This window comes from Oreochromis niloticus, linkage group LG23, assembly GCF_001858045.2.
Source record: "Oreochromis niloticus isolate F11D_XX linkage group LG23, O_niloticus_UMD_NMBU, whole genome shotgun sequence".
In the NCBI taxonomy this organism is placed as follows: domain Eukaryota; kingdom Metazoa; phylum Chordata; class Actinopteri; order Cichliformes; family Cichlidae; genus Oreochromis; species Oreochromis niloticus.
In genome coordinates, this window is record NC_031986.2 from 39270947 (window position 1) to 39284986 (window position 14040).

The window sequence follows — 14040 nt, forward strand, 5'->3', positions numbered from 1 at the left end:
GCAAAGATCCTGCCAAATCACAGCACAACATTCATTTTTCATACGTTTTGCCATGGAGATTTTTCTACATCAGTGGTTCTCATATTTTCTATCATGCTACACTTGAAGTGAAACATAGTTCACACCCCACAATTTATAAGTTGTTAACAATAATGCAGGTTGAATTAGAGTTAAAGGTTAGCACAAAAGCAACAGTAAACTGTTGTCCTTATTTTCCCTACAATTTATCAGGCTTAGTTTCTCTCCGTGTGTCAACAGTCCTCTATATGTGGTTTTATAAAAAAGGTTTCATAGCCTGTTATCACTTATGTTTCTCTGAAACTGAAGATAAATGTTAAGTATGAGCTAAGAATAAGTAAAAGCCCCTTAAATACCACACATATGGCTCCTATAGCTCTTGCTCATACATAGCTGTACAGATGCTACCTGACTGTGCAAACAGTCAGCTCATTAACAGCCAGCAGCCGTGTTCAGAGTCTAGTATAGTGAGTAGAGACAGATAATTGCAGTGGAGGATGACAGACATTTAGAGAACATCACCTGAAACTCTGCCTCTAGTCAGTATTGACTTTATATTGATGGTCTTTTTTTTTTTTTCAGCTTTAGTTGTATTTGTTGTCCTTTGTAACCTGTCATGTTTTTTGGCTGTATTGTTAAATCTTCCCTTTTCTACAACATTATAGTTTGGGGTAAAGTGTAAATCCTAGAAGAAATGTGAGAAACGGAGGCATGGGAAGAAACCAGATGGACAGTTAAGGCTTGAGGAAGAAAAATAGAGAGATGAACTGTCAGAGAGAAAAGAGGAGAGCATGACTGGTGGTGGAGGAAGTGATGTGAGCAGGCTTCAGGGGTAAAAGACAAGGATCAAAAGCTCACTGAATAGATTTTTTTTCTTCCCTGAGACACTATGTGCTGGCAGCCAGCTGTTTCAGTTCAGTGAGCATGTACGTGTGCTAGTGCGCTTGTGTGCGAGACAGAGAGAGTGAAATAAAAAGGCATTTTTTGCAGAGTAGTACCTTGGTATTTTGTCTAGCATTGTCAGGATTAGAGGTGTCTGTTTAATTAACACTGCATTTTCTTTTCCTGTATTGCCCTCTCTCACACTCATCCCTTATCTTTTTTTTTCTTTGGCTCTCTCCTTACTCTCTCTGCACTCAAGTACTCAAATTACTCAGAGCTACATTTCACAGAGTGCTGTTTTCAGGTCATTGCTTTCTCAACTGTTCAGATTTTGGAGGTAACCTGTCTATTTGGTGTTTATGTGTTGCCAAGTGAGAAAAGATTCTCATTTCTCAAGGCATTCAGGCCTTTCCAGCATACAAGCGCTCAAAGGAATGCATCTATTCGCAGCAGGTCTGTTTGCGGACACCCACTGTTGTGACTGTGGAGTGTAGTTGCAAACATTTCTCACAAGAAAGTTGTTCAGATCCTTCGTGGTTCAAGACTGTATGGATTGGTTTCACTGTTTAGTGTTATTCTTCTATTTTCTTTTTCATAGGCACTCCACCAGTTGTACTATGATCCTAATATAGAAAACAAGAATCTGGCCCAGAAATGGCTAATGCAGGCTCAGGTCTCGCCTCAGGCCTGGCAGTTTTGCTGGGCCCTCCTGAGCCCAGAAAAGGTACATGGTACACAGACTCTCATAAAGACACACATAGATAGAAAAACTAAGATATTTTATGTAATTTGCATCCATCTTTTCTTCGTTCACAGGTTCCAGAGATCCAGTACTTTGGCGCTAGTGCACTTCACACCAAGATCTCTCGGTACTGGTCAGATATCCCCACAGACCAGTATGAGTCTCTGAAGAGCCAGCTGTTCTCCCAGATTGCCTGCTTCTCCTCTGGCTCCAAGATGGTGCTCACAAGGCTGTGTGTGGCACTGGCCTCTCTGGCACTCAACACCATGCCCGAGGCCTGGCCTGGTGCAGTGGCAGAGATGGTGCGAGTGTTTCAGGAGGACGGAGGGGGAGTGGACGGACGGGCACGATGCCTTGCATTGCTGGAGCTGCTCACTGTCCTGCCTGAAGAGTTCCAGACCAGCCGCCTGCCCCAGTACCGGAAAGGACAGGTATCTCTCCAGGCACCCCTTTCTCCTATCTTTGGATGCACTGCAGGTCACCCAATATTAAATATTTTTTTTAACATTTTTAACTCTTTTACTCAACCACTCTCCATGCATCTTCATAGTGCATGGAGAGTGGTTTACAGGATTTTTAGTTGTGGAAATGTGGAAAATCTAAAAAATTTAAATGGCTTACAGGCCAGTAGCAACTTCTTGTAATATTTTATGCAGCCCATGTATTCAACCACAGTTCATGCTATGCTATGATATGACAACACAAGACTAAGAAAGCTTTAACATTTTTTTCCATTATACAGTACTAAACCTACAGCAGTTTGCAAAACTCTGGAGTTACTGCTCATTTATTAATTTTTTTTTTAACTGTTTTTGAACAACAGTTCTTTCTTTTGACTGGATTTTTTTAACTGGAGAGATGTTTGTGTGAAAACAATGGTTTATATTCCAAAAAGTATGGTATCCAAAAGATAGTCAAGTATTTTATTGCCACCAAAATAAAAATGTGTCTGATATATACAGAGGCAAATACCAGACCTAAACAAAGCTTTAGCAGTATTAACCCTTTTTATCATTATCACTCTAGGTTCGGGGAGCACTGGGCCGGGAGTGGGGGTCAGTGTGTCCCTTACTGCAACAACTACTGCGGCGGACAGACAGCCCGGGAGCCGTGAAAGCTCGCGTGCTACGCTGCCTGTCATCGTGGGTGCTGCTAGATGTGCCCCTCAGCGAGAGTGAAGGCCTGGTGCATGACTGCTTTAGTGCCCTGCCCGACCCAGAGCTCTTTGACACAGCAGTAGAGGCAATAGTCAATGCCATCTCGCAACCCGACTCCCAAAGGTGTGTACAAATGTTTGTAAATGTGCGCTTATGTTTACCCATTAAAATGGAATTATTACTATAAGATGACATGATAACTATATTACTACACAAAAGGTTGTGAGGAACTGGAGAAAATACACTGGAGTCAAAATGAAAACAGTGAAAGAGAGAGATGAAAAAATCAGTAGCTTAGGGCTGAGAGCAGACAGGGTGGGCACTGGAAGGGCACAAGGGAGGGATGGAAAGAAGGAAGGAAGGAGGGAGGGATTGATACAGGGCAATCTGACAGCCAGGGGGAGGAGAGCGGCATTTCTCGGTTGGCTGGCGTTGCTATGGTTACAGCGCTGGGGAGAGATGTCATCATGCCCCGGTTGATTCAGACATAGCAGGCACCCATTACCCCTCCCCTTAGAGACAGAAATCTAGAGGGAGGGGGCGATGGGGCGATGCAAAGAGAAGAAAGGATGCTAAGAGACAGGGGAGGGCAAGGGAAGGTGTGAGAAGTGTGGAAGGATAAAAGGCTTCATCCTCCATACCTCTGCACGGCTACACAGACAGAGGGGGTTGGACCTGTGAAGTTGCTGCTGACAATTTGTTTTAAACAACCTGACATTATTATTCCTAGCAGATGGTAGGAGGACAATTAATGGCAGTGGAGTTACAGGTAGAACATCTTCAGTCTCAACATGACACACACAGCATAAAATAAGTATTTCCAGGCTCCTAGAGTAGACTGTTACAAATGTGATCCTTCTGATTTCTTTTCTGAATTGTTTTATTTCCACTTCCTTTTTTTCAGTGATGTTTTTGTTTTCTTTCTTTTTTCTTTTCTGTTATTTTGTTCCCCCTTTTTTCTCTTCTTGTTAACGTCTTTGTTGTCAGCCCCTCCCAGAAGTCATGTCTTATTAGAAGCGTCTCCTGAGACACATGCGGCCGTTGTTTTTGTTGGTCCATTGTTTAACAATAAGGTTAAAGTAGCTACATAAAATAGTATAATGTGTTCATTAATGAATGAAAGAAAAGGAAACGAATAAATGTGTTTTTCCATTATCCCTTAAAATACTGTCAAAGCCCACATTTTTTTCCATCCTTCACAATCGCTTTTGTTTATTCTATTTTATCGCTTCTCTACCTCTGATTCTTTGTGCTCTTCCTTTCCCCTTTCTCATCTCTCTCATCAGCACTAAGCCCTCCTCCCTGTCTCTTGTTCTCTCTTTCTGTTTAAACACATTACAGTCAACTCATTTAGGGGGATGCTATTGGTCCAGCTGCATCCTGTTGCCAGGCAACCCATTTCCCCTGTCTCAGAGTGTTGCAGTAATTGCAGAGGGGATCAGAGGTGGGGAGAGGGATGTTGGGGGGGGCTGGAATGAGAGGGAGAGAATGAAGGAGGAGTCAGGAAGGAGGCAGAAACTGTATAACATCATGGTAGGAGCTAAAGAGAAGAGGAGATAACTATAAGCTAGCGGAGAGGAGATTGCTGCAGGCTGTCTCAGAGGAATCTCCAGAATGTCATCTCATATAAAGGAAATGGGGAAATGCATACAAATTCATTCTGCCCTTTTAATCACATGACATGCACACCAAGCCTTCCTTTTCTGAGCTAAAAGTGCATGACCTGCATTTGCAAAGCACCTTATTAAAAATGAATGATCTTCTGAGTGCATGAGTGCAGTCTACCGGTCACATGTACACACACGCGTGCTCGCACAGTCAGTTAGGTTAAGTGCAGTTCTCGGTGCAGCTCATAGCACTACTTAGACAGCTGAACACAGGATCTAGGCCAATAGATGTACAGGTATGAGATTATTAGACAGAGGCCATATTCATACACATGTGCTTCGCTACAGGGTGGATATCACTCAAGGAAAGGCTGAATCAGCATGGGCAGCTTAATAGAGGGCTGGACTTCATACAGGACCATAGAACCATCTGCTTGACTCATAAGAGGGTCCTAAAGAAATTAAAATAATAAATCTTTCTATGACCGCAGCAAGGGATACATTTAACGTGCAACACAGGAGGACACTTTCCCTGTGGCTGCTGTTAAATTACCACTGAGAAATACGTAATTAGTCAACATAGACAGGAAATCCGTGTTAGCTATCAAAATTTAAAAAGATGTTTTTTGTTGTTGTTGTTGTTGTTGTTGTTTTTTAAAGATTAAAAAACATTACTGGCAGATACTGGTAATGGAAATAATAGTCAGTTGCGGCCTTAGTGTGCTTCTCTAGTACTCTAATCTAACCTACAGTTGATTAGGTTGAAATATTTGGGGGGGGTGTTTTTTTAATAATTTTGTGTGCTTTTCCAAATGCCGGTATAGTCCCACAACCTTGCTCTGTCATTGATAAATATTCATCGATCTGGACCAACCTCCGTATTGACTTTCTCGTAAAAGATGAAGCACAGGCTGCATGCCACAAAAACCCAGTGGGACACACGTAATATGGTTTACATGTATAGCATTCACTCATGCATATAATCTTCTAGTTGACATTAAGGAGCCCTTCATCTCCAAATGTCACTCCTTTTCTTGCTGTCATTAAAGACGACAGGAGAACTGATGTTGCATGACGTCGTCACATGAGCAGCTGTGAGGGGAGTGTGTGGTGCCCTGTGTCACGTCATACGTGTCTTTTAGCCAGAGTGAGGGAATTATAAATGGCTGAGACAGCAGGAAGAGGACAGAATCAAATTTGACAGCAGTGAAGCTGTGAGAAGAAGCTCTGAATAGATTTTCTGGTGGGATTTTTACGGTGGGTGTGCTAGATCAGAGGTTGGACTAACTTGGACTGAGATTTGATTTGAAATAAACACTTTTCTTGGAAAGGAGCAATAAATACATCAACCTATCTGTGAGCAGTGTGAGTCAGGTTGATATACACCAGTTGAGAGTCCCTAGCCTTGCATCCTGTGTTTTATCTGCTGTATTTTTTTTTTTAATCATTTTTATTAAACTTAGCAGTCTCATAAATACTGATTGTAGATGTTCTTTGTATTCGTTTGTGTTTATGGGTTGCAGATATGTGAACACTTTATTGAAACTGGTCCCTCAAGTGCTGGCACTCCAGGAGCAGCTCAGAGAGGCTGTTCAGAATGGAGACATGGAAACCTGCCACGGTATCTGCCGGATCGTCGTCACATTGGGAGAAAACCACTCCAGGTGTGTGTTTATTATAGCATAAACATAATAATAAACACTTTAACAATAAAGTGATCTTGGTCAGTATTGTTGCTATGAATATTTTTTTAAAAATGACTTGGCCTTGAAATTTTGAAAGTGGCACTTACTTAACCTAACTTCTTAGGTTACAGGAAATATGAGTTATTTATTTATTTTTTGAGGTGGTCTTTACCTTTTTGTGTTTCCACACATAAAGGTAAGCAAGGTTTTGGGGGAAGGGACTTCTGAGTGGCCCTGAAAAAAATCTTAAAAAGCGCTTTTTGTTAGTTAAACTCAGATAAGACAAACAAAACAAATGGTATTTAAAAGTGAATCTAGATCAAAAAAACAAAACAAAACTCTAATATTAATATAGAGTCAAGAGCAGCATTGGAATTGAAAACGTGAGAAGAAGCAAGCTGTGGTGGTTAAGCAGCCTAGAAAGTGAATGAAGAGCAGAAGAGGTATTAGTGTATACAAAGCACTGAATTGGAGAACTGCTTTTTATTTTGTGATTGGTTACTGCGTATATTCTAGCACACCCAACCCCAACACAGTCATCCTGCAAGGTGCAGCTTGCAGAATTTTCAGAGCCAAAGACCAGGCTTCATCTTCATTCTTTATATACAGGCCTCATCCTGTGCTCAGTGGCTGCTTTGTGTGTCTGTTTCGGTGCTGTCACGGAGATGTGCATCTCTGACAAAGACGGGGAACAGAAAAGAAAGATGGAGACAGCTGAGACATAACCTCGTCACTTTTCTTTTTCTTTTTTTTTTTCTTTTTTAAAAAAAAATAAATTCCTGGGTGTGAAAACAGCTGCTACAACAATAGCAGACTAATTTTCATTTTCATGGGTCTTCATTGGAGCAGAGTTGCACCAAAACAATGCTTTTTCAAAGTCTTTACAAAGTTGTTGAGAAAAAAACTTCTTCCTACTTTGGATGGGAAAAAACCTCCAATTAAATCTTAGTTTTTACTGAGCTCAGTTTGTATAAAATAAATCATGCATTAAACTGTCTTCACACTGTCAGTGTTTCATGTGTTGTTGTGTTTAAAGAGAGGAGTAGTCTAGTTTAAATGTGTACTAACTTCACTGTGCACTTGCCAAATCACACCTTTCTTCTATCTCTCTCTTTTTCCCTTTACACTCGTCTCTCCCACTCTCTCCAGGACTCTGTTGGAGCAGGTGGATCACTGGCAGAGCTTCTTGGCTTTAGTCAACATGATCATGTTTTGTACAGGCATCCCCGGCCACTACCCAGTCAATGAGACAACGAGCTCCCTCACACTCACCTTTTGGTACACGTTACAAGTGAGTGATGTTCAAATCAGATCTGTACCTCAAGGTTAGATTCTTACAGTATATAAAATGTGTTTATGGGTAATCCCAGCAAGTCTAGATGTTTCTGCTAGTCATGTATTTACTGGACATACAAAACCATCCCATACATTAAGTTTTGCTACCTCTTCCATAGTATCACAAAGCTTGCAATTCACTTGATTTTAACAGACTTCATGAGAACATGAGTCATTCTGCACTTCATATTGCATAAATAAACTCTTCTCGGCCTGTCATAGGTCTTTGTCTTCATTTTTTAAATTATTAATTGCAGCTCTGAAATTGTTGGGTTTTGTCTTCTATCTTATCTGTTTCATGGTCGGTTTCTATTTGCAGAGCTTCGGTATTTGTGTTATTCTTGTAAAATCTAAACTAATAACCAAAATCAGTTCATGTGTTTTTTTTGTGAACTTTGTGTGAGTCAGGTAGATACCTTGGAAGTATTTCAGTCATTTTATGTAATAGACCATAGATTTGATTCTTCTTTATCTCTTTCTTCTCAGGATGAGATCATGTCATTTGAGTCAGACAAACAGGCCGTATACCTGCAGGTCTACAGGCCAGTATATTTCCAGCTGGTGGATGTCCTGCTGCACAAAGCCCAGTTCCCCTCTGATCAGGAGTATGCATCCTGGTCCTCAGATGAAAAAGAGCAGTTCCGAATCTACAGGTGTGTTTGTTTGCTTTTGTGTTTGCGCATTTGTATGCATGGATCTGTCTCAGTCTATTGTACAAGCCCGTTTGTGCCACTGCTGTTGTGTGCAAGTGTTTCGGTGATGGTCTAAGAGTTTCAGAAATTACTCACTGACAGGATGATTGGTCAACAAATGAGCATGTATTCCTCTAATAGACTCTCACTGAACTGACAGCTGAGAGGGCAAAACCTGTCTTGTAAACAGATCAACGGATAAGGTTTCTAGACTCTGTGCCCCTAAAATGTCTGTCTGTGCACGTCTGTCCTTCAGAGTGGATATCTCAGACACACTCATGTATGTGTATGAAATGCTGGGATCCGAGCTGCTGAGTAACCTGTATGACAAACTGGGAAGATTGTTGACTAATGCAGAGCAGCCTACATCATGGCAGGTGGGTGAGACATAGACACATAAACAAGCAAAGAAGTAATCTAAGCTATTTTCAGTTTCTTTCAGAGTTGCAAAGGAGCCTGGACTGAAAATGTGTCATGCCAGATATAATTCTTTTTTGAGACTAGCACCTGTAGACTTACATAACCTAAATAGACATAAAAGCGAAATGTGTAATCACAAAAACAAAAAACATTCAAAACATTTTGATTTCAGTTTTGAATTATTTTTTCTTTCCAATGTTTTATTTATTGATTTATTCTTCTGTCTTTAATCCATTCCTTAAGCTATTAAAATTGCGTCACCTTTCTTATTTTGTACACAAATACATTGATACGCTTCATCTTCCTCCTTCAGCACACAGAAGCTTTGCTGTATGGCTTCCAGTCCATAGCAGAGACGATAGATGTGAATTACTCTGACGTTATCCCAGGCTTGATAGGTCTCATCCCCAGAATCAACATCAACAACGTCCAGTTAGCAGACACAGTGATGTTCACAATAGGTAAGATAATAAAATGAATATCAAATGTAAATAATGGTAATTAATGTGACTAGACCGTTGTGGTGCATACAGAAAAAAACACACAAATAGTTTGTTGATCTGTATCTGAATTCTAGGTGCTCTGGCTGAATGGTTGGCAGACCACCCAGTGATGCTTAGCAGTGTCCTTCCCTTGGTGCTACAAGCTTTAGGAAACCCAGACCTTTCTGTGTCTTCAGTGTCAACCCTCAAGAAAATCTGTAGGGAGTGCAAATATGACCTACCCCCATATGCGACAAACATAGTCGCTGTCTCACAGGTGTGTGGATATTATACGCTTGTGTACTTTCTTCCAAATTGTTCCAGGATTTAAGAAGTTGATAATGTAACTGCTTCCTTCTTCGTTTTTGGAAGCTAAGGTGTTGCAGATATTTGTAATGTTCTTGTTTTCCAGAAATAAATACACTTTGAACTGACTTCAGTTGTATTATATTTGGATGACTTTTTATTGCTATTTTGAGATGTTTTTGTTGGGCTCTCAGAATCATACAGCCTTCTTTCTCTCTCTCTCTCTCTCTTTTTTCCATCAAGGAGGTGCTTATCAAGCAGATACACAAGGTCAGTATTTGCCGTGTCACATTCAGCCTCTGTTTCTGTCCTGGCACTCAGTTTGGAAGTGACAATTAAATGAGAAACGCTGTGAAAGGATTATGTGACATGTTTGCAGCCTGTAGTCTGAAGATTATGTGTTGTGCAACAATCTGTTAGCTATGTCTGTATAGATCTTTGTGATGATTTAAAGCTTGCTTAAACTAAAGCTAAACCTGTGATTCCTTCCTCTTGCAGACAAGTCAGTGTATGTGGCTCATGCAGGCTCTTGGCTTCCTGCTCTCCGCTCTCCCCGTGGAAGACATCTTAAGAAACCTTCACTCTCTCATAACCCCCTACATTCAGCAACTGGAGAAACTAGCAGATGAGACGGTACGTATACAAACCAACGTGAAACGGCACACACAAACAGAGAGCAGGCACAGTTGGACTCTGGCCAATACGAACAGGCCTTGTGTCTGTGTGGTGTCACTGCAGTGGAACATATCTCTGCGGGACCAGATTGGATTTGACCCTGCACCATGGGCTAGTGACTCACATGGAAATAGCAAAGACACCCTTTCTCTTACTCATGGAAACATGCACACTAGAGCAGGATAAAAGCAGAGTTGGGAAAATAAAATTGCCTACACAAATGTACTTACAGTAGGTCATGCTTTCATGCTTGTGAGCAAACAGTCAGGCAAAAGAAAATTCATGACTCTGTTTAAATGTTACATCCAATAAACTGTCATGCTGGATAGTACAAATATACAGCTGTTCCTGTCTAAAAATAGTCTGATATTTACTGTTTGTGGAACAGAACAGGTTTTCTCCTGATTGCTTGTTTTTTTTTTGGGGGGGGGTGGTTTGTTTTTGTCAGTACAGACCCTGGATGGGCTGAAAAGAGATGTCAGTTTAGATGAAGCTTTTCAGTTCTGTCTCTGTCTCTGGCCCTGTCTCACCTCCCATCCTTCACAAAATACGCACACACAGTCAAACCATGTCTTATCTATCCTCGTTTCCTCCCCCTCTTATTGTTTTCTGTCTTGCTTTTTGATGTATCGGCATTACATCAGACTTGGAAATCAGGTGGTGTCTGGTGCCGGACAAATAGTGGCACCTAGTGGGGAGACCTTCGGGTTGCATTACGTCAGGGGTGAATGACCATGACATGTGATGGGGGAATAAATATATGATAGAGGCACTTGGGGGCTGTTGAGTAGCATTTGTCCATGAACTGTAGTTCAGCTGCAGTTGTTGCAGGATTAGCATGGGACTGTCAGTGGATTTGAAGGAGACATAAAAGATGTGGCTATTAGAGGGTGTGGCAACTACATCTTTGTTCTCTTTGTTGCAATTTGGTTGTTACACCTCCACATAAAATGGCAATGATTAACCACTGCCTGTGAAACTCCTACTAATGTTTTTACCTGTCATGGTGTGTTTGTGTTTGTGCTAAGTGTGTTTGGATGGGTGGGTGTTATGATGCCTGTAAGAAAAGTGGTATGACAACAAGACCAATTTTTTTTTAATTCATTAATTTTTTTTTTTAAATCAACATTTTACTTGAAATTGTAATTGAAAATATGATAATTTAACAGTTTAATTGTAAAGATATAAATATGAAAAAACAAATTTAACCTAACTGTAATATTGAGTCTATTATTACTGAATAGATTATTTAGTGTCAAATTTAATTTGCTTTTATTTTATTATTTACACTTCACATCTTACCGCCTTGAATTGTTGATACCTTTGAATCCTTCTTAAAACTGTTTATTCTGTTCACAAGTGTAATTGTGCCAACATGTCTTAGTTTTCAAGATTTGTTTGTGTCTTAAATAATTAAGCAGTTATATATTTCAAGGCTGACACTAATGCTCTTAGTCAGTCTGGGTCCCGGCATTAGGTTGTAAATGAGCAAATTTCCAATTGGAAGTAATCTGTTTCTCTTTTTTTGTTGTTCCTTCAGCCTAATCCTTCTAATAAGTTAGCAATCATCCACATCCTGGGGCTGCTGTCCAACCTATTCACTACGCTCGACATTAGCAAGCAGGATGACGAGTCAGCGGACGGCTCAGCACCACCTGTCAAAACAGCCCCACCTCCACCAGGACCAAACCCGGTCAGTCACAGCACACAGTCATCACTTTAATTAGAAGTGTTGCATGAATGAACAGTTTCTATGGCTGTCATCAATGAGCTGAATCTGTATTTGTCAGATTTGAGCTAATATAAACACAGAGAGTGTACCATTTTACAGCTTTATAGCATGACACACTCTAGTTAAGTAGACATGGAAAGCAGTGAGATACATAGCCCTTGCAGCCGTTTGACTTTAATTCTCCACAACCCAACCCTGTGCTGTCTCCGCCACTGAACATATCAGGATGTCACTGAATAAACTCATGACTGGGGATTTATACTTCTATTTATAACAATAACAATCACAGCCTCAGTGGACTCGCAGATGTCAGCAGATTACGGTTAATGATGTCTGTGTGTTTCAGGTCGTGGTTGTTTTGCAACAAGTTTTTGCTCTCATACAGACGGTACTCAGCAAGTGGCTCAACGACTCACAGGTTGTAGAGGTGAGTTGTTAAGATGTGCAGTGCATACCTTTATTTTTTGTCTATATTTTATGTAGCTAATCCTGTAATATCCCTCAGGCGGTGTGTGCCATCTTTGAGAAGTCAGTGAAAACTCTCCTTCATGACTTTGCTCCCATGGTTTCTCAGCTAAGTGAGATGCTTGGGCAGATGTACAGTACCATTCCACAGGCTTCAGCCCTTGACCTCACCCGACAGGTACAAATACATTTTGGTCATAGATTTAAACATAAATGAGTATCTTTTCATTTGCTTTTAAGGCTCTAAAGCTTTGTTAAAAATGGTAGTGTAGGAGTTACAGAGCTGTGTGCCAACAAGTCCAAGGTTAATGAGAATGCTAAATAAGATTGTAAATCATGATCCAGAGTTTTAGTATTTATTCATCACTAGACTTTCTAATAGGATTTATGTTGCCACATAACTGAAACACACTTTTATTACTGATTACATTTTCCTTCAGGAAGTTAAGCAAGAACACTAATAATGAACCTATTAGAAGCAGTTACTGACAGTTTAGTGCTATTTATAATGTCAAATAAACGTGTTAGGTTTTTACTCTACAGAAAAAAGTCTGGTGTATTTATTTACAGACGGTATTTAGTCAGCTTTTTTATTATTTGCAGCTTTACAACCTAATTTTTAAGTTAAAGTGTGTAGCTTAAGCAGGCAGGTTTCTGCAGAGGAAACCTGATTTTTCTTTTTTTTTTTTGTCCGTTTCTTTTAAAACTCAAATCCAAGTCCAGTTGAAAGTGTGAATGTCATTATTTTCTACTTACTAAACAAGTGTTAATTATGCTGATTTCCACAGATGAGAAAAATCCAGAAATACTGGAGGAATTAAAAGTAATAATACAAAGCTTGTTTTTTCTCTTTCCACTGGGTAACAATAAAGAAAGAAAATAGAAGAATATGTTCTTGCCTTCTAAAATAAATCTAAATAATCTCTCCAGTCACCAGCCACTTAGTTCGGTACACCTGTTGAGCTGCTCATTAACACAAATATCTAATCAGCCATCATATCAGCAGCTCAGACGGTTTAAGCAAGTAGACATGATCAACAGGACCTGCTAAAGTTCAAACTGAGCATGAGAATAAGGGGTAAAAAGCTGATCTAAGTGGCTTTGATTCTGGTGTAGTTGTTGCCAGACAAGCTGGTGCGAGTATTTCAAAAACTGCTGATCTACTGGGATTTTTCCACACAACTGTCTCTGAGGTTTTCACAGAATAGTCCAAATGCCTTGTTGATGCCTCAGGTCAGATGGGAATTGCTGGACTGCTTCAAGCTGATAGCAAGGCAACGATAACTCAAATTACCGAGCAAGGTCTGAAGAACATCTCTGAAAGCAGAACACATTGGACCTTGAAGCAGATGAGCGTTTGCAGCAGCAGGCCACACCAGGCACCACTCCCATCAGCAAAGAATGAGAAACTGAACATAAAATTCATAAAACTGTCTCACAAAAATCTTATCAATATGAACCGAAATCTCTGAGAAATGTTTCCAGCACCTTGTTTAATCTATGCCACAATTAATTAAGGCAGTTCTGACAGAAAAAGGGCTCGAGCTCAGTACTAGTGAGCCCTACCTAACGTCTGGTGAATGTAAATCCGTAATTATCTGGTTAGTTTGTTGCCTGTTTAAAGTCGTTTCTTCATACTGCAGCCTGTTTTCCTTTGAGTAACCCAGTTTTTTATGTGTAAGTAAAAATAGTTTTTAATGTGAGGACCTGCTGTTTCAGATGGTGCATATCTTTGCCAGTGAGACAGACCACTTCCCACCCATCAAGGCTCTGTTTGAGCTGGTTACTTCGGTAACACTGTCCATCTTCCAGCAAGGTAGGGGGTCCTGCAGGGGCGGGAGT

General features: G+C 40.4%; 1 protein-coding gene across 2 annotated transcripts in view; it reads left to right on the forward strand.

Annotated features, from left to right (window-relative positions):
- Nucleotides 1–14040, forward strand: part of LOC100704490 (importin-13) — a 29758-nt gene that overhangs the window by 8193 nt on the left and 7525 nt on the right. For both annotated transcript variants that reach the window (XR_002058342.2, XM_003439722.5), the window contains exons 3-17: nt 1499–1624; nt 1717–2073; nt 2669–2922; nt 5930–6070; nt 7241–7382; nt 7913–8079; nt 8375–8495; nt 8852–8999; nt 9116–9297; nt 9570–9596; nt 9825–9959; nt 11542–11694; nt 12080–12160; nt 12239–12376; nt 13918–14014. Coding sequence is in view for 1 of the 2 variants with exons in the window: in XM_003439722.5 (XP_003439770.1) it covers nt 1499–1624; nt 1717–2073; nt 2669–2922; nt 5930–6070; nt 7241–7382; nt 7913–8079; nt 8375–8495; nt 8852–8999; nt 9116–9297; nt 9570–9596; nt 9825–9959; nt 11542–11694; nt 12080–12160; nt 12239–12376; nt 13918–14014 (2269 nt within the window). In the remaining variant the exon portion in view is untranslated. The remainder of the gene's footprint in view (nt 1–1498; nt 1625–1716; nt 2074–2668; nt 2923–5929; nt 6071–7240; nt 7383–7912; nt 8080–8374; nt 8496–8851; nt 9000–9115; nt 9298–9569; nt 9597–9824; nt 9960–11541; nt 11695–12079; nt 12161–12238; nt 12377–13917; nt 14015–14040) is intronic.